This window comes from Delphinus delphis, chromosome 20 (assembly GCF_949987515.2).
Source record: "Delphinus delphis chromosome 20, mDelDel1.2, whole genome shotgun sequence".
Taxonomy (NCBI): domain Eukaryota; kingdom Metazoa; phylum Chordata; class Mammalia; order Artiodactyla; family Delphinidae; genus Delphinus; species Delphinus delphis.
Window position 1 is genome coordinate 45,685,744 of NC_082702.1, and position 26,498 is coordinate 45,712,241.

A 26,498-nucleotide genomic window follows, 5' to 3' on the forward strand; every position below is an offset into this window, starting at 1 on the left:
GGCTATAATGAGGTGCCCTGACCCCCTGCCAAAGTGATGTCCAAGAACACTCAGTAGGGAGCCAAACATTCATTACCCACCATCACCTCCACCATTGTCAATGGCAACACCACATGGGGAGCCTTGACTTCCACTCCAACCCAGTGGTAATGAGACATCCTTCTCATCCCCCCCAGGGGACCTCCTAACCCATGGAATCAGCAGAACAGTAATGAGACACTCTTACCCCTCCCCACAAGGGAAATATTAGTCAAAGACTAGTGGGGAACTGGAACTCCCACCCTAAGAAGTCCGAGTGGAGAATCTGGACTACTGTCCCCACCTGGCAGTAACAAGGCAGTGTTACCCCCCTCCCCTGCCAGAGTGGTGTCAGAGAAAGCCAGCTCAAACAGAAGTTAAATAAGATCCAGAGTCTCATGATATAATACCCAAAATATCCAGGTTTCAACTGAAAATCACTCAGCATACCAAGAACCTGGAAGATCTCAAACTAAGTGAAAATAGATAAGCAATAGATGCTGACACCGAGATGCCCAGGATGTTAGAATTATCTGACAAAGATGTTAAAGCAACCAGCATAATGTTTCAAAAAGCCATTACAAATATGCTTGGAAGAAAAAAATATACTAAGTCTCAGCAAAGAAAGAGAAAATATAAAGAAGAACCAAATGGAAATTTTGGAATTGAAAAAAATGAATCACCAAAATTTAAAACTCAGTGGATAGGGCTTCCCTGGTGGCGCAGTGGTTAAGAGTCCACCTGCCGATGCAGGGGACACGAGTTCGTGCCCCGGTCCGGGAAGATCCCACATGCCTCGGAGCGGCTGGGCCCGTGAGCCATGGCCGCTGAGCCTGCGCGTCCGGAGCCTGTGCTCCGCAACGGGAGAGGCCACAAGAGTGAGAGGCCCGCGTACTACAAAAAAAACAAACAAAAAAAAATAACTCAGTGGATGGATTCAACAACAGAATGGAGGAAACAAAAGAAAGACTCAGTGAACTTGAAACCAGAAAAATAGAAGTTCCTGTGTCTGTTTCCTATTGCTCCCATAACACATCACCTGAAACTTAGTGGCTGAAAGCAATACAAATTGTTTCCCTTGTTTAAATTGTTCTGTAGGTCAGAAGTCTGATACAGGTCTCACTAGGTTAAAGTCAAGGTATTGGCAAGATACCTGCATTCTTTTCTAGAGACTTTAGGAGAGAATCCACTTTCTTCCCTTTTCCATGTTCTAGAGGATACCTGCATTCCTTGGTTCATGATTCCCTTCCTCCATCTGCAAAACCAACAATGGTGGATCGGGTCCTTCTCATATCACATTACTCCAGCCTCTTCCATAGTCACATCTCCCTTTAACTCTCTTATGTCTGCTTCTTCCATTTCTAAGGACTCTTGTGATTACATTGGGCCGAGGATAGTACAGGATACTATCCCCATCTCAAGGTTCTTAATTCAATCATATCAACAAAGTCCCTTTGCCATGTAAGGTAATATATTCACAGGTTCCAGGGATTAGGATGTTGACATCTTTACAAGAGATGTCCAATCTTAGGTGTCTTAGGATGCCCAATATAAAGAAAAAGAGAAAATAGACTGTTTTGAGTCTACTGAAAGTCTGTTTAGTCTAATGGGAAAAGAGTGAACAGACCCTCAGGGACCTGTGGAACTATAACAAAAAATCTAACAACCCTGTCATCAGAGTTCCAGAAAGAGGTAGGAAATAGGTAGGGCTGCGGAGCAAGCCAGCATTTGCTATTAACTTAAACCGGCATTAGTATCAGTCAGGGTCTGCTATTCTCATGGTAACAGGCAACCCTAAAAGTTATCAATAGCTTTAAACAACAAAATTCTATTCAGTATTTCTCACTAATGTCTATGGGGGAGGAAGGAGGACACTGCGCTGGGTTGCCCTTACACTCAGACCCAGGCTTTTGGGTTGCCATGGCAGACAGAAGGGGACAGTGTGATAAATTACACATTGTCTCTTAAAATTACCTCTTGAAAGTGACGCCCTTTACTTCTGCTCACAATTCATTGACTAAAGAAGTCACATGGTTTAATGTAATAACCATGTGTTCAAAAAGCTAAAAATATATGATGAACAGCACTAATTAAAATTGATCAGAAGGTGTAGCAATACTCTTTCTTATTTTGCTTCAAGCAGGGGTTCCTACCCTGCAGTTCAGGGCCTCCCAGGACTACTGGGTGATGAGTGACACAAAGAGAATAGAAGCATTCTATTTTTTATGTCACTTTGGAGAGGCTTTATTTTATGCTACTTTCCCAAATTAGTTACAACTTTGGGACGCTCTCCATGGTTCCTCTTTCTTCTTTTCTTCCTTCCTTCCTCTACTTCTCCACTCTTACCTTCAGAAAGAAAGTGTACTGTATTAAAGAGGGAAATGTATTAGTAATTACACTACTTAAGTTGCTTAATAGTTCAAGAAATAACCTTTATTGGGTTACAGTGTTTGTAGAGCTATAATAATGTAAAAATTTGTATGCTATGTTATTAGAAATATACTACATTAGTGCATTTGAGAGAATAAGGTCAGAAAGTCCCTGTATAGACACAGGTAGGGTAAGGAGGAGGTGCTCGTGGATGGCTGTTTACATTCCAGCTACTACTTCACCAGTAAAGTAAGGAAAGAACACAGTTGGCATTCAAGCAAATGGAGCAGAGGATTCAGCCCAAACTCTGTTACAGAGTCTCCACTTAGTTTAACGATATTATAATGTCCTTATAGGATATATGTATATATAATACAGAGGATGTATAATACGCTATTTTAAAAGCATATGCAAATGAAGAAAAATGATAACTGGTCATCGAGCAATGGTGGACTAGCTCATTCTACCCTGGGGAAAAGTCTGATGGAATTTGTGGTGGGGGGGTGGTCAGGGTAGGGGATATTGAAAGGAGAGAAAGAAGGAGTGAGATTTTTTGGAGAAGGGTTAGGAGCCAAACTAGGAAGGCATATGTGGGGAGAGTTGAGCATGCTGCCTCTCTTCCCTTTGGTGGGACTGATCAGCCTGAATAAACCTGGTACGTTGCCTTCTCCATCTCATCTCTTTGGATAAATGGAAAGCAACCATAGATGGAGGCTTTTCCTTGTGAATCTCTCATTTAGTGTTTCGTTTTGTTTTGTTTAATATTGGAGTATGGTTGATTTGCAGTGTTGTGTTGGTTTCGGTGTGCAGCAAGGTGATTTGGTTGTACCTACATGTGTGTCTGTTCTTTTTCGGATTCTTTTCCCATGTAGGTTATTGGAGAGTATTAAGTGGAGTTCCCTGTGCTATGTAGTGTGTCCTTGTTGATTATCTATTTCATTCATTGAGTGTTTTTTTAGTGTTGTTATAAAAGGAAAATAGTCTTTTCTTACTCTAGTTGAAAAGTAAAATATTGATAGAAAGAAGCATAAACAATGCCTAATCCCATCACCCTGAGTTAGTTACTGATAATATTTGGCATATGTGCACAATTGAGGTAATATATTAATAACTTTATACTATTTTTTCACCTACCTTTCTCATAAGCATTTTCCTAAGTCATTAAAACCTTTCATAAATATAATTTTGATTCCTATGAAATGTCCTATCATGTGAACGTACAAAAATATTTCCTTATTTTTATTTTGTGTAAAATAATTCAGAATAAACCTCTACAAAACTGTTTTGTTTTCAAAGAATGGAAATTCATGTTTGTCCTAAAACATAACTAATAACATAAATCCACAAATAAATAAAGATCATGACACCAAAAAAACAAATAAATAAATAAAAAGGAGAGAAAAGAAAAGAAAAAGAAGTAGGTAGGGCTGAAAAAGTACTCAAGGAAAAAAATGGCTAAAAGCTTCCCACATTTGGCAAATATTTAAACCTACAAATACAAGAATCTGGGAAAATCTCTAACAGGACAAACCCAAAGAAATCCACACCAACACACATCATAGTCAAAGTTCTAAAAACTAAAGACAAAAAATCTTGAAAGCAATGAGGGAGGACTGACTCCTTACATACTTACATATGGGGGGAAACTATTTAAATGACAGCAGGTTTCTTACCAAACACCAGAGGGGCCAAAAGGAAATGGCACAACATTTTGCAAGTGTGGAAAGCAAATCACTGTGAACCCGGAATCTTATATCCAGCAAAGATATCCCTCAGAAATGAATGGAAAATCAAAATCTTCTCAGATGAAGGAAAACTAAATTTGTCACCAGCAGATCTCTCCTAAAAGAATGGCTAAAGGAAGTTCTCTAAACAAAAAGTAAACAATAAAAGAAGGAATCATGGAGCATCAAGAAGGAAGAAAAAACATGGCAAGCAATTATGTGGGTAAATTCAATAGACTTTCCTTCTCCTCTTGAATTTTCTAAATTACGTCTATCAAAGAAAAAGTTATAACATTGTCTGATGTGGTTCTAAAAGGATGTAGAGGAAATATTTTAAACACTTATAAAAAGCAGAGGGTAAATAAGCAATTGACAAGCAACATGCTGAACACTACAATTAAGGTGTGTATGGAGGGAGGGGCTCCAGAAAGATGGAGGAATGAAATCCTGCTGTTCCTGGTAGCTGTTAAAAGTCATTGACGTAATCATTTTGTAATATATACAGGTATCAAATCATCATGTCATACACCTTAAACTTATACAATGTTATATGTCAATTATATCTCAATAAGCCTGAGGGCAAAAAAATAAGAAAGGAAGGAAGCTCCTAAGAACCAGAGAAGTATATGATAACACCCCATGTTTTGAGCACAGATGCTTTGCTAATTGCTTCATACACATTCTTTTATTGAAGCCTCCGGTGCTCTCAGGGTAAAGTGTTTAGCTTCATTTTACTGATAAACTAAGACTCAGAGAAGTCACTTGTCCAAGGTCAAACAGTTAATACGCAGCAGGGCTGCGATTCAAACCCAGGAGCATCTGACTCAAAAGTCCATAATCCTAACCCCTGTTTCCCATCTGGGTAAGTGTTGTACTATGTAGAATGTGTCTGTTCCCTTAGACCCCCACTTAACCATGACTGTTCAGAAGGAATGTGCATAGAAAGAAGTGCCGAGAAAGCCTGTCCCTGGAGCCCCCCCAGACTCTCCCTGCCTCCAGGAGAAGAGCTGGGCCCAGAGAGAGCCTGTGGCGAGAGCCCCCCAACCCCCCCCCCCCACATCCAGTCCCTCTTGACACCATCTCATGACTCTGGTGGAAGGGCTCAGACTGTGCCACCCACTCTGCCTCTGCCCCTCCTGCCCCTCCCACCCTTCCTGCAGGCTCGCTGCACCCTCGGCATGTTCACCGTGTACCCTGGGTTTGGCTCCATCTCTTCCGGAGGAATGCAGGTCGTGACCGTTGACTGTGTGGCTGACCCTGTGGGAAGATGTGAGGAATCTCTAGCGATTGATATCTCTGACCGAGACCCAAGAGACCAGCCCACTGGCATTCCTTACAGCCTGTTGGCCGAAGCCTGTCAGCCAGGTACTGGGCACTCAGATGGGACAGCACCCCTTAAAAGACCTTCCTTCCTCTGTAAGAACCCCCTCCCTTGCAGATGCCTAATAGACGTGGCTGGGCTTCTTCCTTTGGGACCTTAGATCTTCCTGTGGTGTCTTCAGCCATATTTTTCCTTATAGACTTACAGGGCATGCACACCTAGAAGGGGATGTGCAGCTTTAAACTCCTGGTCTTCCTGAGTTTGGTCTGGGATTCTCAGATGGATATTGTTACCTGGGAATGATGGTACAATGGGATATGGCACAGAACCCAGAAACACTGAATCCTGCTCATGGCCAGGCCACTCCCTGTAACATATGCACAGAGAACAGTGGTCAATGACTGAGTGTATTACAACTTTAACCCAGAAAGAGCTCAGATGAAGCACGGAGACAGCTCCTCTTGCTCTGGCTGTAGGTCCCCTGCAGCCTCTCACCAAAGTGGGCCAAATGCCTCCTCCCTTCCTCAGCTCACCCCGGATCTTATCCTCCTTACCATTGGGAAGAAAAGGTGGTTGAGACCAGCAAAAGCAGACCAAAAGAGGAAGAGAAGACAGAATTTGTCCCATCCCTCACACCTTCTTGTGTGAATTCCCCTCTGTGATTGTCCTTTGCTGGAGTCTAAACCTCCAAATTAGGAATTGCAGAGAGCAGGAATCGAGCTCTCAGCCTTCATCTCACAGCCTTCCCTCCACTCCCCAGCTTTCGTGACCGACAACACCGCCTTGATATTTGAGGAGCACCGAATCTGTAGCAGCGCCAACCTGTACAGCATCCTGCAGACCATAGAGAGCGGGGGACTGTTTGTGGAGGACGAGAACAAGTTCATCTTCTGCAATGTCCTGGTGGGCCATCAGGCCAAGGCTCGGTTCAAGATCTGCAACATGGGAAAGATCGCCTGTGACGTGAACATTGTGCTTAAGCCCGTCTCCAACAAGGTGAGTAGCCCCAGTGGCCCCGGCCCACCATGGTTGGCATAAAGCCAGGGCAAGAGCTCTTGGAAACCCCTGCTCTGGAGCCTGTATTGTGAATGGGGATTATCTGGCTCTCAGGCCCCCTGGAATTTATATGAGGGGGCATATGTTTATCCCAGTGGGCGTCTCCTCTGGGTACCTCTCTGATAAACTGGTTCACGCGACAGAGCAGTGCACTCCTCCATCAGACACTCACGTGTCTACGGGACAAAGCACTGTGGGGAGAGCCAAAGATCGGGTCATGAAGCCTGCTCAGGTGGCATGTTGGTGGCGAGGGAGATTTGGGGGGTGTCAGACTAGAAGTGTAAGGTGAAATGGTGAGCATTTATTGACCTCCTGCTGTATGTCGAGCACTGTGCTAAGTGATCTTCATTTATTATCTCATTTCATCCTCAGAAGTTTGTAGTATCAGATTTTGTATTATTATCCCCATTTTATAGTTGGGGAAATTGAGGCTCAGAAATGCTGAATTCTTCCCCTAGGTCCCAGAGCCTAGGGATATAAGGCTTGGTTTAAAGCCAAGCTTCATCTACATGCAAGGTAAATAATAAGTGTCCATCTCAGGGTCTTCCAGACCAAAACTGCCTTCCCTATCTAAGTCAGACCATACTGAGACCCTTTTCCCTCGCAGTGGAACAGAAAATTCAGGGTACCAAAAGAGAGGGCTAAGTCAGTGGGTTTCACTCACCCGTAATTTCCAGTCGATGTACTGCAAACACTGCCTAGTGTCAGCTCAGCCACATCAGTTCTCTGCCCGAAGGTAGAATCTCGGCCCAGGTGGCCCTTGTGCCCCAGAGTTGGTCTTGTTCTCATGGCTGATGGCGGTAGGGAGATGGCCGAGAGGGCTGGTCTAGTCTAGAGCCAAAAGTAGTGTGCATTTCCGGGAGACTGTCACCGCAGACAGTTGAGAGACGGCTTGAGAGACTGTTATCACTTTCTGACCTTTTGGGGACAGGAAAGGGCAGCTTTCTCCCTATTCTGTTCTAAAAACATAAAAAGTGAGCAAGCCTGATTTCTAAACAAAGGTCGGTTTTTAACAGGGATTTGCAGGCATCATGTTGTCATCTTCCTCCTTAATTTGCAGATTATTCCTTGGAAAGAGGAAAGAAACCTTATGCTCTCAGCTTAAGCACAAGAAGGAATAGTCAGTCTTGAATCCCACCTGCCTCCCGTGAGAATAAAAAATCCTTTTGAGGCCGTTCCAGGGGTCCCTACAGTCCCTACCGTCTTCCCCAAACACTGGCCTAAGACAGGAGCAGAGAAAGTGCTGCAGAAGCCAAAGCTCTTGGAGTTAGAAGGAGCAGAGACCCACTCAAGATGGCCCCAGCATAGCAAGGTTTGCTTCAGTGAATCCGAGACCTCACACGCAGGGCAGAACACAGCGTGTAGCCAGAGGTCTGTGGGACTGGAACTGTCACCCGAAATCCAGCTTTCAGAAGACCAGCCGTGGCTCCCCATCTGCCAGGAGCCACGTGTCTCTCACACATGGCGTCTCCATTGCTCCTTTCTCTAGTCTGGCTTCCAGCTCAGCCCCACGTCAGCAACCACCAGGGGTCTCTGGCATCTTAATTTATTTGTGTGTGGGGGGTGGTGGAGTGGCCAGGGGATCTGACTATCTGAGATATGGTTTAGTTCATCTGTTTGAGTCCAAGATCACAGGTCTGGCCGATTATTGCTCAGGGGCGGGTCCCTGAGCACCCAGGCCGCTCCTTCCAGAATCATGACTGTGCAAGCAGTGGGACATGCCTACTGCAGAGCTTAGAGGAGGGAGATGTCACAGCAGGGCTTGTAGAGGCGAGCAGCAAGCCTTGTGCAAATGCAAAGTGGCACACACCCCGATCCCTGCTTCCTCCCCGCCCCCATCCAGATCTTTGCCCGCATCACTGACATCTTTGAAGTGGAACCCAACAAGATGTGTGTTGCCAGCCGCTCACATGCCTTTGCCACGGTGTTCTTCACCCCACAGACCATGCAGACCTACCAGTGTATCTTTGAGGCCACCTTGGACGGCTTGCCCAGGTACCAGCTCCCCAGCTCCCCCTCCTCCAGCAGGGCAGCAGGCCACACTCTCTGTGCAATGTCATTCCTGCCGTGCTAGGCTGACAGGCCTTGATCTTTCTGTTCCCTGCAGCAACCTGGCCAAGAATCAAAGCCTCACGTTTGATATTGTTGGAGAGGGGAACCTCCCTCGAGTGACCGTTGTGCGGCCGATTCTCTACAACCAGTATGGAAACCCCTTGCTCCTCTTTAAGAGGCTTCTGCTTGGTCATTCAGAGACGCTGCCTCTTGTCCTCAAGAACAGTGGCACCATCCCTGCCAAGGTACTGCTGGAGGGCGAAGCATGGGGTGAAAAGGGAGAATCATTTAGAAGCAAGACTTCTGACATTGGGGTTTCTGCCATCCCTCACTCGTGAGGGCTTCTTTGATGTTCCTCGTACGTTAACCTGGGTAAAACATGGGACATTCAGAGGGGAATTAGGCGTGGTCTGATTACATAGTACACTGATACATGGTACACTGATAATTACTGTGCAAGGCAGTGAGCAATGATGATACACCAAGCTGAGTGAGTAGGATTATGGGTGTTCTGAGTGTCTTCCTTATTTTTTCACTTTTTTTCTGTAATGAACATTGCATTTGTACTAAGGAAAAAAGAAAGGAACTCCATCAGGGGTGAGAGATATAACATCAGAAGGGACTTTTGGTTCAGCAATTATGTTTTTATTTTACAAAAAAAAAAAAAAGAGTGATAAATTGTGTAAGTGTTATACAAAGAACTGTAGGACTTTTGAAAATAATCTACTCCCATCTAGGGGAATCCAGGAAAATTTCACTATAAAATGACATTTGAGCTGGGCGTCGAAGGGTATAGCTGGGCTTCGTAAGTGGGCACTGCGGTGAGTGACGCCTAGGCAGAGAAAGAAAACTGCAAAGACAAAGGCACAGAAGCAAAAAAAAAAAAAAATTATAAGGTACAAATAGGAACTAGTAAGCACCAGCTTTGTGAGAGCATAGGGTATAGGTTGAAGAACAGTGAGAGATAAAAATAGAAGGGTAGCGTGAGGAGACAGTTTGTGGAGGGCTTTGGATTCTACCAGACATTATTACTGTCATTGTCGATGTGGTTAGGACCCATTTAGCTTCACCCAGAAGTTACCATTTTTATTGCTCTCCATTCCTGCATCTCCAACCTACCATCTGAGATCCTTTTTCTACCTACTGAAGAATACTCTTCAATATTTCCTTAATGCAAGTCTGCTAGTGGTGAATTCTCTCAGTTTTTATTTGAAAATCTCAATGTATCCTTTATTTTTAACGTAAATTTTGCTGGCTGTAGAACTCTGGGTTGGCAGTTGTTTTCTTTCAGCAAATGGGAGATATTATTCCAGTGTATTCTGGTTTCCATTGTTATGGCTGAGGTGTCAGCTTATAAGTCAAAAATGTTCCTCTAAGGCAGTCTTTTTCCCCTGGCTTTGTACCTTTGTATTTGTTTTCTGCAGTTTTACTATGATGTGTCTAGGTATGGATTTCTTTTAATTGATTTTTCTTGGAATTCACCAGGCTTCTGGACTCTGCAGTTGATGTTCTGAGTCAATTTTGGAAAATTCCTATATGTATTTTCAAATATTGTTTCTATTCCATTCTGTTCCGTCTCTCCTTGTGGGAAGCCACGTCAATGTATGGAAGGTCTTCTCATTATATCCTCTGTGTCTCACAACCTCACTATATTTTCCATCCATTTTTCTCTGGGCTTCATTTTGCATGATTTCTTTTGTTCTGCCTTCAGGTCATTAACTCTCCCTTTGGCTATATCTAGTTTTCTATTAAACTTTCCATTCAGTTCTTAAGTTATTATATTTTTCAGTTCTAGAATTTTTATTAGATTGTTTTTCAAGTCTGTATAACCAGTTTCTATGATTTCTAGTTTCATGCCAAAATTGTCACTTTTATTTCTTGAACACAGTAGTCACAGCCATTTTGCAGTCTATAATTCCAAAATCTGATAATTCCAAAATCTGAAGGCCCAGTGGGTCTAATTCTGATATCTGCTGCTTCTGTTCATTTTTGCCCATGTTGTCTTGTCTCCTCATGTGCCTGGTTATTTTTGATCATGTGTTGTATTATATTTGAAAAGTTAATCTAGAAATAATTAGGCTAAGGATGTATTTTTATTCAGAGGCAATTTGCATTTGCTTCTGCCTAGCACTTGGGGGCACTAGAAATACAGGATCACCTTAAACTGGTTTTAGAGCTTGAGATTTTCTGTGTTAGACAGACAACTCTGAGCAGGATTGCTGTCCTTGCGAGAGCTGCTTTATATCCAGCCTAACTTTTGTCTTACTGTGCAGACCTTTGGGGTCCTAGTCTAGAGCAAAGAAAACACTCCCACCCCTCACAGGACTTTTGCCCTCTTAACACCAAGAGACCGTCAGAAAAGCACAGTTCAGCCTCCCATCTGCCTCTTCCCGACTGGCAAATGACCCAGGTCAAAAACAGCCCAGAGGGCTTCCCTGGTGGCGCAGTGGTTGAGAGTCCGCCTGCCGATGCAGGCGACACGGGTTCGTGCCCCGGTCCGGGAAGATCCCACATGCCGTGGAGCGGCTGGGCCCGTGAGCCATGGCCGCTGAGCCTGCGTGTCTGGAGCCTGTGCTCCGCAACGGGAGAGGCCACAGCAGTGAGAGGCCTGCGTACCGCAAAAAAAAAAAAAAAAAAAAAAAAAAAAACAGCCCAGAAAGTTAGGCTGGCCTCTCTAGACATTCCAGATCTTGGTCTGGTTACTCTTCATTATCTTCTTAGCTCTGTGATGCTTCTGAAATCGGGGGGGTGGGGGGGGATGGGGGGGCTGTTTGTTTGGTTTTTGTTTTGCATTTCTTTATTGTCTTGAGTCAATATTTCCTAGTTTACCATTACCCTGCATGGTTTCCATTATTGTAGCTTTATAAAAGGTATTAGCACCCATTCCCTGTTTTTCTAATCTTAGCGATTTTTTAACAGTCTCTCAGATGAACGTCAGACATCATTTTATAATGTTCCTCACAAAATCCTGTTGGGATTCCTATGCATTATTTAGGAGGGAATTGCTACTTTTAGAGTATTTAGGCTCTCCACCAGGAACAACATGTAGGATTCCAGCCCATTTATTTACATCTTCTTTTATGTCAATATTTTTTCATATGATTCCTCTGTATAGTTTCTTATTAAGTTTATTTCTAAATATATATATTTTTATCTCAGAAGCTTCCTGTGTGATGTCACTATTTCTTCCTTCTTCGTGCCTCATTTTTTATATTGTTCAATCTTATTCATGACGGTGCCAGCATTACTATCTTCTAAAAATGTCTGCTGGTTCCTCATACATAAAATATGATATATGGCTTTAGGTTTTTTTAATCAGCTACATGGCTTCCAGTGGGCTATAAAGCATCCCTTTTCTACAGGTACGTCAGATGTCCACCTTGGTTTTCTTCTTATCTTGGTACGACACTCAGCAGGACACTCTCAGGCAACTAATGTGTTAGTACCTAGTAGATACTGGTTTTTAGGAACTCACATTATTCAGGCCCTCACAGAATGACGACTGTTCATTTCCATTTTACTAGTCTAGTGTATATTTCACAACTGCCTCTGTCAATAACAGAGGCCTTGGCAACCCCATTTTGACTGGGTAATCCCAAAGTCACCTATACTCTCTGGACCTCTGGTTCCTTATTTGAATAGCAAGGGCTGAGCTAAATTTTTGTTTGTCCTCTCCAGGTATAATATTTATTATATCTCTCTTAATAAGAAACTCAAAAAAGTGGGCACTAGGCTCAATGATTTTTTTGGGTACTCCCCCAACAGCACAGTGTCTCACTGCAGTTCAGAACTCATGAGCAGCCTGTAAGCTTAACACTCAATCTTATTTCCCTTATGCCAGTTGCATGTTGACCTGCAGGACCAACTAGGAGTCTTCTCCCTGAAGGGGAAGCCATCCACCTCCTACATCTACATCATAGAGGAAAACAAACCACAGGCAAAAGGTACGTAGGGCAAGTATATCTTCTAGAGAGCAATGGGTCCCAGTAGCTCTTTTGTTAGAGGACTAACGTATACCCAGCCAGAGTCAGATGCCCAGTCTCGTCACCAATGCCTCTCTAGGCGAGGCTCATTCCCACATGAGGGCTGCTATCCCTTGAGTCCAGGTCTTTATGGATACATCTTCCTTTAATCTGGTTCTAGATCATGTCTCTCTCTTCTCGTTGCAGCAAAGAAGGCTCACACAGCCTCCCTGGTTGTTCCTCCTGGAGACACAGCTGAATTTGATGTTGTTTTCCACTCCCAGAAGGTTGGGAGAATGGCCGGCAACATCCACTTGTCAGTGATCAACAACCGGTACGAGGAGACAGTCATCCACATGGTGGGAGAGGGGTACGAGGATGACATCACCTTGGACAACATCCACGGGCTGGTGGCTTCCTCCTACCAGGAGGCCTCAGATATCTCTGAGATCATCGAGGAAAACAGGATGGAAGACTTCGTGGCAGGTGAGAGAAGCAGCAGTGAGGTGTTGACACCTGTTGGCTTGTGGTTCATTTTAAATAAGAATGAAATTTAAATAACAGGTTGGCTAGCTTCCTGGGAATTTAGGACTGAATCTCCTCTTTGTTACCGTATGCTCCCGCATGCCTGACTCAGTCACTGCATTCATCCACGTGTTCCCTCAAAGAACAGTTGTGGAGCATCAGTGTGCATGTGCCTGGAGTTCCAAAGAGTAATTAATGAGAGAGTCTGTCCCTTAGGGAGCTTATTCTTTGAGCTCAAATTCCCATTTAGCTAATAAGAGAAATTCAAGTTCCAGATTAGCTGAAAAGTGAATACATGTCTCTCTGTAGTTTTCCCTGTCTGTATCTTTTAGCTGGCTTGCATTGGCATCCTCTGTTTCATCTGTATCATGTACCCTAGACATTCTAAGAGAAATGACGGGCTGGTTTAATTAGAGAAGGTGTAGGTTTGTGCCACCTCTAGAAGACCGTTCTCCGCAGCCTCACTACTCAATGCGCTGAGAACCTACAGCATCAGCATCACCTGGGAGTTGCTAGAAATGCGAATTTCACACGCCTCCCCAGCACCTCAGACCTACTGAATCAGAATTTGCGTTTAACAAGATCCCCAGGTGACCTGTGTGGACATTAAAGCTTAAGACATGCTGCTCTGCGGTTTATCAAGCACTGCGGCTTCATTTGGTTGATGATATTCTTTGGGTAGGAGAATATTTACCTCTTCATTATTATCAAAATGCATTTGCTAAACACCCTAATTGTGTGGCTGACTGCTATGAAGTGAGTTATAAACACAGTCTCACAGTTTCTCTCGGAGCTTAATTATAGTCCTGGAGTGTAGCCCTAGGCAGTTCGTACAACATGGGTTAAAATCAGTGCTCCTCATGTATCTGGTGTTTCACCTCTGTTTGTAGCTACAGGGTGGCATCTTTCTTATCAGGGGTCAAGCAGGAGCCAGCAGTGAACCCGAGTTCAGACATCAGATTTCATACTTACAATAGGGTTACCAGATTTAGAAAGTCAGAACACAGCAGTCCCCATTTTTTTAGTGTATTTGTGTCCCAAAATTTTGCATGGGACATACTTATACTAAAAATTACTCATCATTTACTTGTAATTCAAATTTAATGGGGGCTTGTGTATTCTGTGTGGCAATTCCAGCCCTTAATAGTACTGTTTCACCAAACAAATGGAGTTGGCGGGCGGGCAGTGGGGAGCTATGTTTTCCTTTGTACAAATGGAGGTGAGGGCCAGAGTGGGTGGGTGGGTGGGTGGGTGGATGGATGGGTGGATAAGTAGACTATAGGAGAGAAAGCTTGCTGGCGAAGGACTCCAGGCGTTTCCAGTGTAACCATCCAAGGAAGGTGGGGTTGCATGAGGGTGAGGCACAATGTCTTTTAGGACCTGCCTCCGTGGGGAAGTGAGCCTGCAGAGGAGGCAAGAGGGGACTCACTGCCCCCTGCTTCTGTCCCTTAGCTGCTCTGGTGAACCACATCCAGTTTGGGGACTGCCACATTGGAAACAGCTATAACGTGAGCTTCACAATCACTAATCACAGCCAAGTGAATGTGATACGGTTCGAATGGCCCCTTTTAGCCACAGTTTCTTTCTCCCCACAGGTAAGTGAAAACCAGTCCTTGTTTTCTGCACTCCCTTAGGCCTGAGCCAACCCCAGTTTGATTGTCGGCCCATTCCCACAGATACATAGGATGGGATGGATGCATCCCTCACTCCGACCTGGTACCAGAAATGTCCCCTCTGGCCTAAGAGCAGAGAATGAGGTCACCAAGACTGATGTTGAGGAATTCCATGGAGACCTCCATGGATGAAGACAGGTCCCAGTCTTCCCATCCCCACGTGTAGACCTGTGTCCCCCATGGTGTGTGTTCTTTGGAGCATTTTTCCTGCAAAAAGTGGTTCATCAAAAGCTAAAACGGGGGTGGTGGGTTTTGTGGACAACAGAGATTTAGAAAATGTTACATCTTTCTCCTACAGATTCTAGATGCCCTTCAGCATATTAAAACCTAGTCAACTTTGTTTTACCTGGAATTTTCTAACCCCTTCTTTGAGTGTCTCACAGCACACATTTTACGATTTGCTAACCAAAGCTCGACCTCGAACAAGGCCTAGGACCACGTGGCAGCAGAGCCTCACCTCTGGCCAGCACTTGTTTTTCATAGACAGCTCACTTCTGAGTTCCCTGGACACTGGATGTATCCATGGCCTCTTGCTCTGTTTCAGCCACTGAGTTTGTTCAAGCACAGAACTCTAGGGGGTTGGAGCGAGGAGGGTTGGGGACCCTACTTTGTCACCTGTAAATTAGGGTGCTCTCAGGAAGAAGTGTTTTGCTTCCTGGAGAGATATGAAGTGATAGTCAAAGAAGGTAGAGATAAGCTTCTTATGGTCCATTTACACACCCACGGGCACACACTCGGGTATACACCCATGTGTGTACACACACACACACACACACACACACATAGTTGTAGCCTTGGGAAGTATTAAACTTTCTTCTCCCTTCACTTCCCAGAGGAGGAGGGGTTTCTTATCTATTAGAAACATGAAAGGACTCTATATATAGGACTATATATAGTATGTATTTGGTATGTGTATGTGCATTTATGCATGTTCAATCACAAATGATTTTATTCTACAAACCAAATTGGATTTCCCATATATCTGGAACACTTCAGCAAATCTCAGCCTTTTTGGTCTCAGGACTCCTTAATACTCTTAAACATTACTGAGGACCCTCAAAGAGCTTTTGTTTATGTGGGTTATGTCTATCAATATTTACATTAGAAGTTAAAACTGAGAATCTTTAAAAACATGTATTTGTTCATTTAAAATATAATAACAAACCCATTACATGTTAATATAAATACCATATTTTTATGAAAACGGCTTTATTTTCCAAAACAAAATTGTACGAGAAGAGTAGCAATGTTCTACATTTTTACAAGTCCCTTTAATATCTGGCCTAGTAGAAGAGAGCTGGATTCTCATATTTGCTTCTGCATTCAATCTGATGCAATATCATATGTCATGTAACCTCTAGGAAGCTCCATTATATACTCACGAGAAAATGAGAATGAAAAAGTCAAATGTCATCTTAGTATTATGATGAAAATAGTTTTGACCTTGTGAACTCCTGAAAAGACCTCGGGGCCCCCAAGGGTCACTAGATCACACTCTGAGAACTGCTAAGGTACTGTGTACATCGGTCCATAATTTGTATAGGTCATACGATTGAGAAGTACAGGTGGTTAAGAGTGTAGTACCTGGAGCCATACTGCCTGGGTCTGAATCCAGATCTTCTAACATTAATGGTATGACCTTGAGCAAGTTACAAGTTTCCTTGTCTATCAAATAGGGGTGGTAGCTGTACATCCCATAGGGCTGTCGTGGGGGTTAGTAGAATTTTGTGAAGGTTTAGTATAGTGCCTGAAGCATGTAACAGTTGGTAAATATTAGCTGCTCTTTTTTTTTTTTTTGCGGTACGCGGGCCTCTCACTGTTGTGGCCTCTCCCGTTGCGGAGCACAGGCTCCGGCCACACAGACTCAGCGGCCATGGCTCACGGGCCCAGCCGCTCCGCGGCACGTGGGATCTTCCCGGACCGGGGCACGAACCCACGTCCCCTGCATCGGCAGGCGGACTCTCAACCACTGCGCCACCAGGGAAGCCCAGCTGCTCTTGTTCTTATGATTAAATTTCTATCTAAGAACGTCTTGTACCTATTTAAGATGGTCTACGTATACGGGCTTGAATGATGCATTATTTTTTGCCAAGACTTTTGACCCTGCCCCTAGAGTGGGACCATGAGGCATCAAGAGTCCTCAGGATTGAACTCCCCAAAATACTAACGCAAGGCTCTTCCCCAGCTGGGCCACCTCCACCCTGGCTGTGCCAAGGACATAGCGGTGACCATGAAGTCAGACGTGCCCATCAACCTGAAGAAGATGGGGATCGAGTGCAAGCTCTCCAAGATCATGTTTCAGCTCCCTGCAGACCAGGTCCCCGACTGGGACGACCGCATGCGCACGGTCAAGTGGGTGGATGTGCTCAGAAACACGCCCGGGACTTTCACTACAAAACAAAAAGTGAGTAGGGACACCAAGCCCCAGTCTGGCCAGGCCTGCCATGCTTGGATGCCTTCTGCCCTCAAGCTCAGTGTCTCATCATTTCCTTCTTTCATGGATAAAGGAAATGGTCCCTGTTCCACCTGACCTGGGTTTCCAAAGCGGTGAACTGAACTTCCAAGCAAGCCACCTGCCATCCACACTACATGGACCACACAAACCACACACCTTAATTGGTAGAGCTTTCATTGAAGGATTTTTTTTTAATTAATTAATTATTTATTTATTTGGCTGCACCGGGTCTTAGTTGCATCATGCAAGATCTTCGTTGCCGCATGCAGGATCTTTGTTGTGGCTTGTGGGATCTTCATTTGTGGTGTGCAGGATCTAGTTTCCTGAACAGGGATTGAACCCAGGCGCCCTGCATTGGGAGCTCAGAGTCTTAGTCACTGGACCACCAGGGAAGTCCCTCTCATTTAAGTCTTGATATCTAGTTTCTAGTTGAGCAAATTCCTCCCACCTCTTTCTTCTTCAGAAACCTCATGGCTATTCTTTTAGCTACTTCCTTTTTCCCCTCAGTGTCCAGAATTAAGTTAATTATAATCTATTTCTTGTGTCAGAATCCCATCTTTGGTCCATGCGTGCCCCTCCTTTAATTATCCCTTCGTTGGTTTCTTTTTAATAATATAATAAACAGGGACGAACCCACACCCAACACAGGAAGTATAACCAGGATTACCTGGGTGGTTCTCAGCCATCCCACCCCTGCCTGTCTCTAAGACGTGGTCGCTACCCTGGGATCTCATTCCCTTGATTTTTGTTTTTATTTCTTTTTAAAATTAACCTATGCATTCTAAAAAGCATATTGTTTAGGTGTAGTTTTTAACTTTATTTTTTTTTAAAGGTCACTGCGTGTGGTCATCTGTATCGTGGCCGGTGGCTGTAGCACCCCCGTGTCCCTGCTATATAGAAGTGCATTCTTGTTTACCCATTCTTCTTTTGAAAATTAGTTGGGGTTTGCTACTGTGGACAGTGTTTCTGTGAGCATTATAGTTCATGCCACACGGTGTTCATTTGCAGGAGTTTATATTCCTAAACTGCGTCACAGGAAGTGGAATTGCTGAGTCACAGGATGTGTGAATGCTCAGCCTCCCAAGAAAATGCCCAAGCATTTCCAAAGTGGTTCTTTGCTAGTAGGAGTATAAATTGGTACAGCCCACTTTGGAAAGCACTTGGGTATTATCTTAGAAAAATAAGAGTATTAGTCATTTTATTTTTGATACACTCTTTTATTCCTGTCTTTGTCTGCAAACGTGCTTGCCATATTTATCACTCATATTTTGACTTTCATGAATCTTTTCATGATTATCTCCATATTGTTTTATTCTGAAGTATTTTGCTTATTCTTGGCCCTTTACTTTTCTAAATAATTTTTTAATCCATTTAAACAAGTACTGTGAAAACCCTGATGGACACTTGATTGGAATTGGATTGTATCTATATATCAGTTTAGGAAGGATTGATAATTTTATAACATAATTCATCCTTTCCACTAGCAAGGAATATCTCTCTATTTAGGTCTTCTTAAAGATTTTTTTTTTTTACTACCATTCATTTTCTTTAATAGAAATAAGACTCTTTAGGTTTTTTAAATTTGTTTTTGAGTCCATTTTATTAAATTATTCTTCTAGGAATTTTCCCTTCAACTAAGTTTTCATATGCATCTTCATAAAATTATTCACAGTATTTTCTTATCGTCTGTTTAAATGTCTGTAGGATGGATGGTGATATCTCCCTTTTCATTTATGATATTGATGTGTATTTTCTCTTTTTTTCTTCTTGATCATTCTCACCACAGGTTTTCTAAATCTTTTCAAATAAACAGCTTTTAGTTTCATTGGTCCTCTCTGTTTTAGATTTATTTTCTGTTTCATTAATATCTATTCCTACCTTTATGATTTCCTTTATTCTACCTTCTTGGAGTGTATCTGACCCCAAAACTCATGCCTGTGCAGTCGTGATGCTCTCAGTAATTTCTTGTTCAATTTCTTCCTTTCCTATTTCTGAGTCATTTTAGGTTTGACCTCATCATTTCTTCTGGAACTTGAATCTGTGAGTTGGTTCTCATTTGCCTGGGTAGGAAGCACTGTTTTATCTCCCCATTATTCCTGTGAGGCAGGTGTCTCTGCATCACTGAGGACACGGCTGCCTTTGTTACAGGTGATAGAGACGGATCCTGAGCCTGCTTACTCAGTACTAGAAGAAAACTACCAAGAACTGCAGCTGCAGATCAGTGCCCACGTGAATTTCGCTTCATACAAGTGCCAGACGAGCGATGTGCACTTTAAGGAGACACTGGTTCACCAGACCCGAGTGTTTGAGTGAGTCATCAAAAGCCTCCTGACACTCTCAGAGAAGTTCTTTAACTCCATCATTCACTGGCTCCTCATCAAACATTTATTCAGTGTCCACAACAGCATAGACCAGACATCACATCTGCGCACCAGAGGGTCTTTGTAGGTCCAATGAAACATTCAGACCCACAAAACTATTGAAGTTCACACTTGAAATCAAGGTGTAGACCTGGAAACACAGTCTTACCGGGAAGGTGGCATCAGGCAGTGGGCTTCGGTGGGAACAGTCCTTGCAACATCCCGTATCACCACCCAGGAACTATTCCTGTTGCCCCTGCCCCAGGTGACAGCTCGGACAATACCTACGCTAGCGGGCATGGGGTCCATCTTAGCTTAGAAGGCCGTGACCAACCGAAGCCAACATTTCTCGTAACCACTCCATGGCTATAGCTTCCAGGATCTCTGCAAGGGACGTGCCCAGTTACAAGAGTCACTACACTCAGAGAACCCCAGTGCTATGGCCTCCCTCCAGGGAATCACGATTCTTCCCAGTCCAGCCCAAAGCAAGTTACCAATCAGGCGTCATTTTTACTATAAACAAAGTTGTCTAATAATATGGCTGACATTTCTCTCTTACCAGGCTTCCACGGAAGCAGAACTAGAAAATTAATTCAAAGTTGAAATTGTCCTTAGAAGGAGAAAGGGTTATGTTAACCCTTTATCCACACTCAGGTGATACAAGGATGCTGTGGGTCCTGCTCTCAAAGAGCTCGTAGTGGGTGTTGGGGGAATGGGTGAAAATAGTTCAACTGATGGTTGCAGTACAGTGCTCTGGGTTTGCAGGAAGCATACCTAAAGCAGACCAAGATATAGGGAGAGACAAGTGTGGACAGAGTGGTGGCCCAGCTGAACTTTGGAGGAGAAATAGGAGGTGGCCAGGTGAGGAAGTGAGAAAAAGGGCCTTCAGGCAGAGAGAGCAACATAGACAGAGAGAAAGCCTGTGACTGTTCTTTGAGAATTACAAACACAAAAGCGTAAGCCACTGACATTTCTGCATTGTAAAAATTAGTAATTAACTTGTGCAACTCATTCTGCATGTGTGGCACTTAAGGCGTCCTCTCAAATTAGTATAGAACCAAAAGGTAGGAAGCAGGAAGTGGTATCTTCTGCTGACGGCCATTTCACCTGCAGCAGGGGTCAGCAAACTCTGGCCCGTGGACCAAACCCAGCCAGCTGCTTATTTTTATAGATACAGTTATGTGGACACACAGCTGTGCCCGTCTGTTTATTATCGTCCACGGCTGCTTCTGCACTTCCACAGCAGAGGGAGCAGTTGCTGCAGAAATCTCTGGCATGCAAAGCCAAAAACCTTACTATCTGGCCCTTTACAGAGCATTTGTTCACTCCTGGACCTAAACCAAGAATGCGTTTTTACTAAAAGTATTCTGTTCCACTGAGATTTCTCCTCTTTATAAAAATTTGCTTTAGGATAAAGACCAGTGCTCATAAATTCACACAATCCATAAATTCACACAAGCCCCTGAGGCCAAAGCACCTTGACTTCAGGCACAGCTACATGGTCTACCTGGACCGGATAATGGGAATCTAACCCCTAAACCCCACCTTTAGACCTACTGCCCCACCGCAACTCTCAGCTCCTACTTCTCCCCTAAAACTGGGAAGAGCGTGTGTGTTTCTTTCTCTTGCACAACCATTTTCTTACATCAGGGCCTCATTCTCTTGCTGTGACTGTGATCAAGTTTAATCGTGATTCCAGAAAAAGCTTCTATCTCCCAGTTCTTGTCTTAGAGCAGGGAAACTTGAGACAAGAAAAGTCTCCACTAATTGAGAATTTGAGACAAGTATGTGTCTCAGCCAGTGAAGACATCTGAGGCAGGGGTCAAATGGTTTCTGACCACAAGGACATTGTTTCTGGTGGAAAGTGATTCAGGAAAGGAGAGGCTTTGGAATTTGCACCCGAGGAAGGTGCTGTCTTGTGAAATAGAGTTTGTTTCCTCTCTCATGGGAATTTTTCAGGATTACCATGATGCAGGCTGAGAGCTCATTGCACAGGCTGCCAGTAGTATGCAAGATGATTTAAGTGCTAAACATCTGCATACTTTTACTTTTAATAGCTATATATATATTTTGTGTGTGTGTTTTAGAAGGAAATATAACAAGTATATCGCATGCATGACTTCAGATAAAATTGCTTAAAACTTGTCTTTGAAGAAATATTTAAGAAACGAAGTGACTTAAAAAAGTTAACGGTACAGATGATGTGCAGACAGGACAAAAATCTGAAGCACGTTTCTCAATTCCATTCCCTGATCTGTTTGCAGGTTTGAACTGATTAATTCAGGAAATGTGCAGCTGGAATTCAGCTGGATCTCAGAAGAGACGGCAAAGGCTGTCAGCTTTGCAATGCCAGACAACCAAGGTAAGTGCGGTGACGGGTAAAACCCAGGGCTTGAACTGGGTCCCCAGTTATTACAAGAGGCTTGTTCATGGAGAAGCAAGCACTGCTCCAACGGCCCCCTAAGAAGCAAAGGAGAAGCAGAGCAGAGGCCTCCTGGCATCTGCAGAGCCAAAAGGGCCTGAGAAACTCAAGAGCTGAGATCTGCCTTCCTGGGGCCCACACAGATCCCTAGGAATCTTTTCTTTTAGATCTTAACCTTCTGGAAGATTACAGACTCTTGGAGAAACTGATGAAAGCTATGAACTGTCTCCCCAGGAAAATACACACCCATGCCCAATTTGCACTTTAAAAAGAGCCCAACACTTAGTGGGCAATTATCCATTAATTCTCTTTCAACTTGGAGTTTCCCAGACCTTCCTAATGAGCCCTTTTCCATGGGCCCCCAGATTATGAACCCCTACTTTAAAGCAATGATTCTCCAAAGATTATGTTCACAGCCCATTATTCTTGAGGCACGTGACCCACAGACATCTACTTGACCCACCCCCTTGAGCCAAAAGAAAACAAACATGAAAACTTGATGTAATTAATGGAAGTGTTTTTCATGAGTCTCATGTGAGAGGTGGGAGCCCATTCTTTGGGCCCTGGGGCCCAAAGTATACCTGCTAGTAGAGGTGAGCCCACAGAGGGTGCCTAGGGCCTGTGAGTGGGCTGCCCTACACCTGCCCTCCCACGGCAGGTGCAGAATATCACTGGCGCTCTATCTGCCCCCAGGTTTCTCCCAAAATGACCAGCTTAGCCAGGGCACACTGCACACAGGCAGCACCCTGGACAGTGCCATGGACCACTGGAACGAAGCTTCCCTGCCACCCTTCTCTGTGGAGCCCGTCTCAGGCATGGTGCCCGTGGGGAAGACCCAGAAGCTCAAAGTGAAATTCTCCCCAATGGAGGTTGGAGACTTCGAGAGCAATCTTCTCTGCCAGTAAGGAGATGATCTCCCAGCACAAAGCGCTGCAGCTCCTAGCCCCTCTTCTGTCCCACCACTCCCACCATTCTTTCCAGCCCCAGACCCCTCCTCAGCCCCACATTGCCACATTTCCCTTTGGAGGACAAGGAGAATCCATTCTTTTGTATAGCTCATCAACCCTCTGTAGACCCTGCCTCCCGCCCACCTCCCCTTCCCGGCCACGTACAGGATTCCACTGGGCAACAGGATGGTGGGCAGCCAGCTGGGTTCCAGTCCTGGGGCAAGCATGAACTTGGGAAAGCTTTCTTGTACCTTTTCTGAGACTCAGTTTCCTCCTATGTAAAATGCAAATGACAATACCCACCTTGTAGAGTTGTGAAGACTAAATGAGCTAATTCAAGTGAAGAGCTTTGAACAGTGCCTGGCACGCAATAAGTACAATAAACATTAGGTGGTGGTGGCGATGGAGGAGGTGGACCTGGTACATAGTAAGCGAGGGACAGATGGGACCCAGGTCCAGTTAGAGGAGAGTCAATCCAGTAACATCTGGCATTGAAAGTCCCTGATGTGGTACCCACTCCCCGGCCAGCTCCATGGAGAACACCTACCTTAGAGGAAGTCTGTGATCCATGGCATAGGGTGGCAGAGACCTATGTGAACAATAAGACCTATAGAAACCCTGCAATCACACTGCAGGGACCTTTCCCACACCTGGGCCACCTAAGCTTGGTGCTGGGGCTCGAGGTCTGCTCACATCTAGTGTGCTTTCTCCAAGGAGCTCAGGGTAGTTTTGTAAGGATGTCTGAGTCCTTTTTTGTATCCCACTAGATGCCTATGAAAGAGCCCAGAGGGAAAGACTCTGTGCTGACCTTACAGCAGGGAGGTTTTCTCACCATTGGCAAAGGAAGTAACTTGAGGCCATAGTAAGGTACACAGAAGGAACCAGAATTCAGGCCTCTCATACTCAGCCCATTCATGCATCCATCCACTCCACAATTAATTAGTGACCACCTACTATGTACCATGTACTGTTCAAGGCACTGAGGTTATATTGCTGACCGAGACAGACCCAGCCTCTGCTCTCATGGAGTTCACATTCTGATGGGTGTCATATTCATTTACAACCACGAAAGCAAAAATCGATTAAAAAGTTAAAAATAGATCAAAATAACCTTATCCCCTCAGGATTCCTAACCTGCCACCTGGAGAGCAAGGCCCAGTCCTGTCAGCAAAAGGGCGGAGCTCCCTGCCCTTCTGCCATTTTGACCTGAAAGACTCAGACTACATCAGCGGTCATCGGCGCAACCCAGATCTCCCAGGGCCTCGTGGTGGGGCTCCGGATCCAAACACCCGGGTGATTGAGTTCACCAGCGTGGGCATAGGAGAGAAGTATCTCCGGTGAGTCATTTAGGTTTGCACTAGTTGAGTTCATATCCGTCAGTCCTTCTAAAAACTCAGAGTAGCAAGCTACACTGACACGTAGAAGCACGCTTGCTGTCCTGGGGTCTGACTTCAGAGAACTGCCTCCGTGAGGAAGCTGTCTTCTGTCTCCCTGGTTTTGACACTCTGGAAAACTTGGAAGACATAAAAATAGGATCCCTGACCACTGCCTTGACCACAGAGGATCACTGGAACAGAAGAGCCCTTGGTGTCATTATTATTCCAAAGTCCAGAACTCTAGCCACACTTGGGATCCCCAAGTGAGATGCAGTTTTTGTTTCTGCAGCAACGAAGTGCTCAGAACAGTTCTGATTCCCACATAAAGGAAGTGTGCTAGGGAACAGTCTAGAAAAGTTTCTCTTAATCCTCAAGCCCCTCTCTCACTCTCTGCTATCGATTCTTCCCCCCTCGGCCAGGACTTTTACAATACTGAACCCGACCAATAGCACCTACTCCTTCTGCTGGGTCTCTGAAGAAACTGAAAGTCTCCAGAACCCTCCAGCCTTCACATGCCTTACAGAAAAGGGCCTCATCCTCCCTGAAAAGAAAGCTGAGGTGTGTATGAATGGGGACCGCTTGACCCAGGACTTTATTAATTCTATGCCCCTCTGCATAGCAGGTCTGCAGTAGAGCATGGGTAGAGTTAGGGAGAACCGCCTAAGGGTGTGTCCATCAGCAAGTGTTTCTTGAGTGGCTACTCTATGTGTTAGGCAGTCCTCATGGACAAGACAAACCCGAGCTCTCTTGGTTGGCCATGGAGAAACAGAAGTTTTAAAAATTGAGATTATTAAAGCAAGGAAAGGAGAGTTGGACACCAATGCCTGGAGACTCTACTAGGACTCATACAAGAATAAGAAGTAAAGAGTTATTTTTGTCCGAGGGACTGACAGCAATGAAAGGACACAGATGTATTTTTACTTGGTCAGGCCAAAGGGCAAAACAGAAAAGTGGAGTCATGTTCCATGGTTTAGTCCTAATGTCCACACAGTGATTTAGAGCAGAGGGACAGACTTAAAGAAATACGAACTTGCTGGCCAAAACAGATCTGTGGACTCTATGTCCTGTAAATTCCACAGAGAATCTTGGAGGCAGAAGTAAATCCATGAAACGGAAATTCCGAATTCAGTTGCCTTCAGGAAGACCATACAAATGAATGACGCAGGCCAAGGGGACAGTGATAGGGAATGATGGGCACCAGGGCTGGCTGGCCACAGTGCTTCTCTGGAAGGTCACCATACAGAGCAGTGGGCTCAGCATTGCTGGTTCTCCCAGACTTTTCAGGAAAAGCCCAAATTACAAGCTTCCACCTTGAATCTTTCCATTTTTACATGCCATCCAGAGACATGGCATGAAATATGGTAGCCTAGCCAGCAGAGCCTGTGAGTGGGGTAGACCCCCTGAGAAATACTTGGTGGGCTGGGCAAACAGAGATTGATGTTGCTGTTACAGCTAAACTTACGTGCCCTTACAAAGAGGGTAGAAAGGAAGTGATGACCTGGTAGTGTCCACCCGCATAACCCCAGGGCTGGCAAGCCTCTAAGGGCACATGGAGTAAACACACAGAAGTGCCTCTAACTGCTCTGCTCCAACCTGTCTTCTCAGATTATCTTCCAGTTCACACCTTTCCATCTGGACATCTCGGAAGCATTCTGGACTTTCTTAATCCCTGAACACAACATCACAGTCCCTTTCCTGCTGGTAGGCAAAGCCACTGACCCTCTCATCAATCTGGACAAGTCACATCTCAACTTCAGTTGTCTCCTCATTGGTAAGGCTGCCCTGTTGGTTTATATTTAGAATTGGCATGACCTGTGGGGAAGGGGCATGGGACCAACCCAGCAATGCGCTGCAGGAGCAGACATGGGCAGGGAGCTCTTCCTGGTGCCTTCCAGAAGCATGTCAGAGGGCCTCTATCACTATTCACAAGGCCACAAAATATTCAACCTCTCAATCTAATTTCCATCAAGTGTCTTCTAAACCCACACACCAATAACCTAAGGAAATTTAGGAGGCTTGCTACAGAGTCTACTTGGAAGATTCCTTTGGGGCCTGGACTGACTATGTTTATTTCCAGATCCCCACGTCAGCCCCATCCTGCTTGCATGTGCCCCCAGATTATGGCTGTATCTGTTTGCTTCTTGTTCTGTGCCAAAGTGATCACATTTCTCTGCCACCCTTTCACACTTTTATCCAGCTCAACAAATATTACCGAGCCCCTTGTGTGAGCCAGGCAC

General features: G+C 44.6%; 1 protein-coding gene across 1 annotated transcript in view; it reads left to right on the plus strand.

Moving 5' to 3' along the window:
- The window catches only part of HYDIN (HYDIN axonemal central pair apparatus protein), a 432,285-nt gene that overhangs the window by 373,516 nt on the left and 32,271 nt on the right, over nucleotides 1-26,498 (plus strand). Inside the window, 14 exon segments of the mRNA XM_060000506.1 lie at nucleotides 5,273-5,477; nucleotides 6,194-6,429; nucleotides 8,333-8,484; nucleotides 8,597-8,786; nucleotides 12,383-12,485; nucleotides 12,711-12,989; nucleotides 14,481-14,623; nucleotides 16,887-17,105; nucleotides 19,305-19,465; nucleotides 21,781-21,878; nucleotides 22,632-22,839; nucleotides 24,010-24,222; nucleotides 24,681-24,819; nucleotides 25,867-26,032. Coding sequence (XP_059856489.1) covers nucleotides 5,273-5,477; nucleotides 6,194-6,429; nucleotides 8,333-8,484; nucleotides 8,597-8,786; nucleotides 12,383-12,485; nucleotides 12,711-12,989; nucleotides 14,481-14,623; nucleotides 16,887-17,105; nucleotides 19,305-19,465; nucleotides 21,781-21,878; nucleotides 22,632-22,839; nucleotides 24,010-24,222; nucleotides 24,681-24,819; nucleotides 25,867-26,032 — 2,512 coding nt within the window.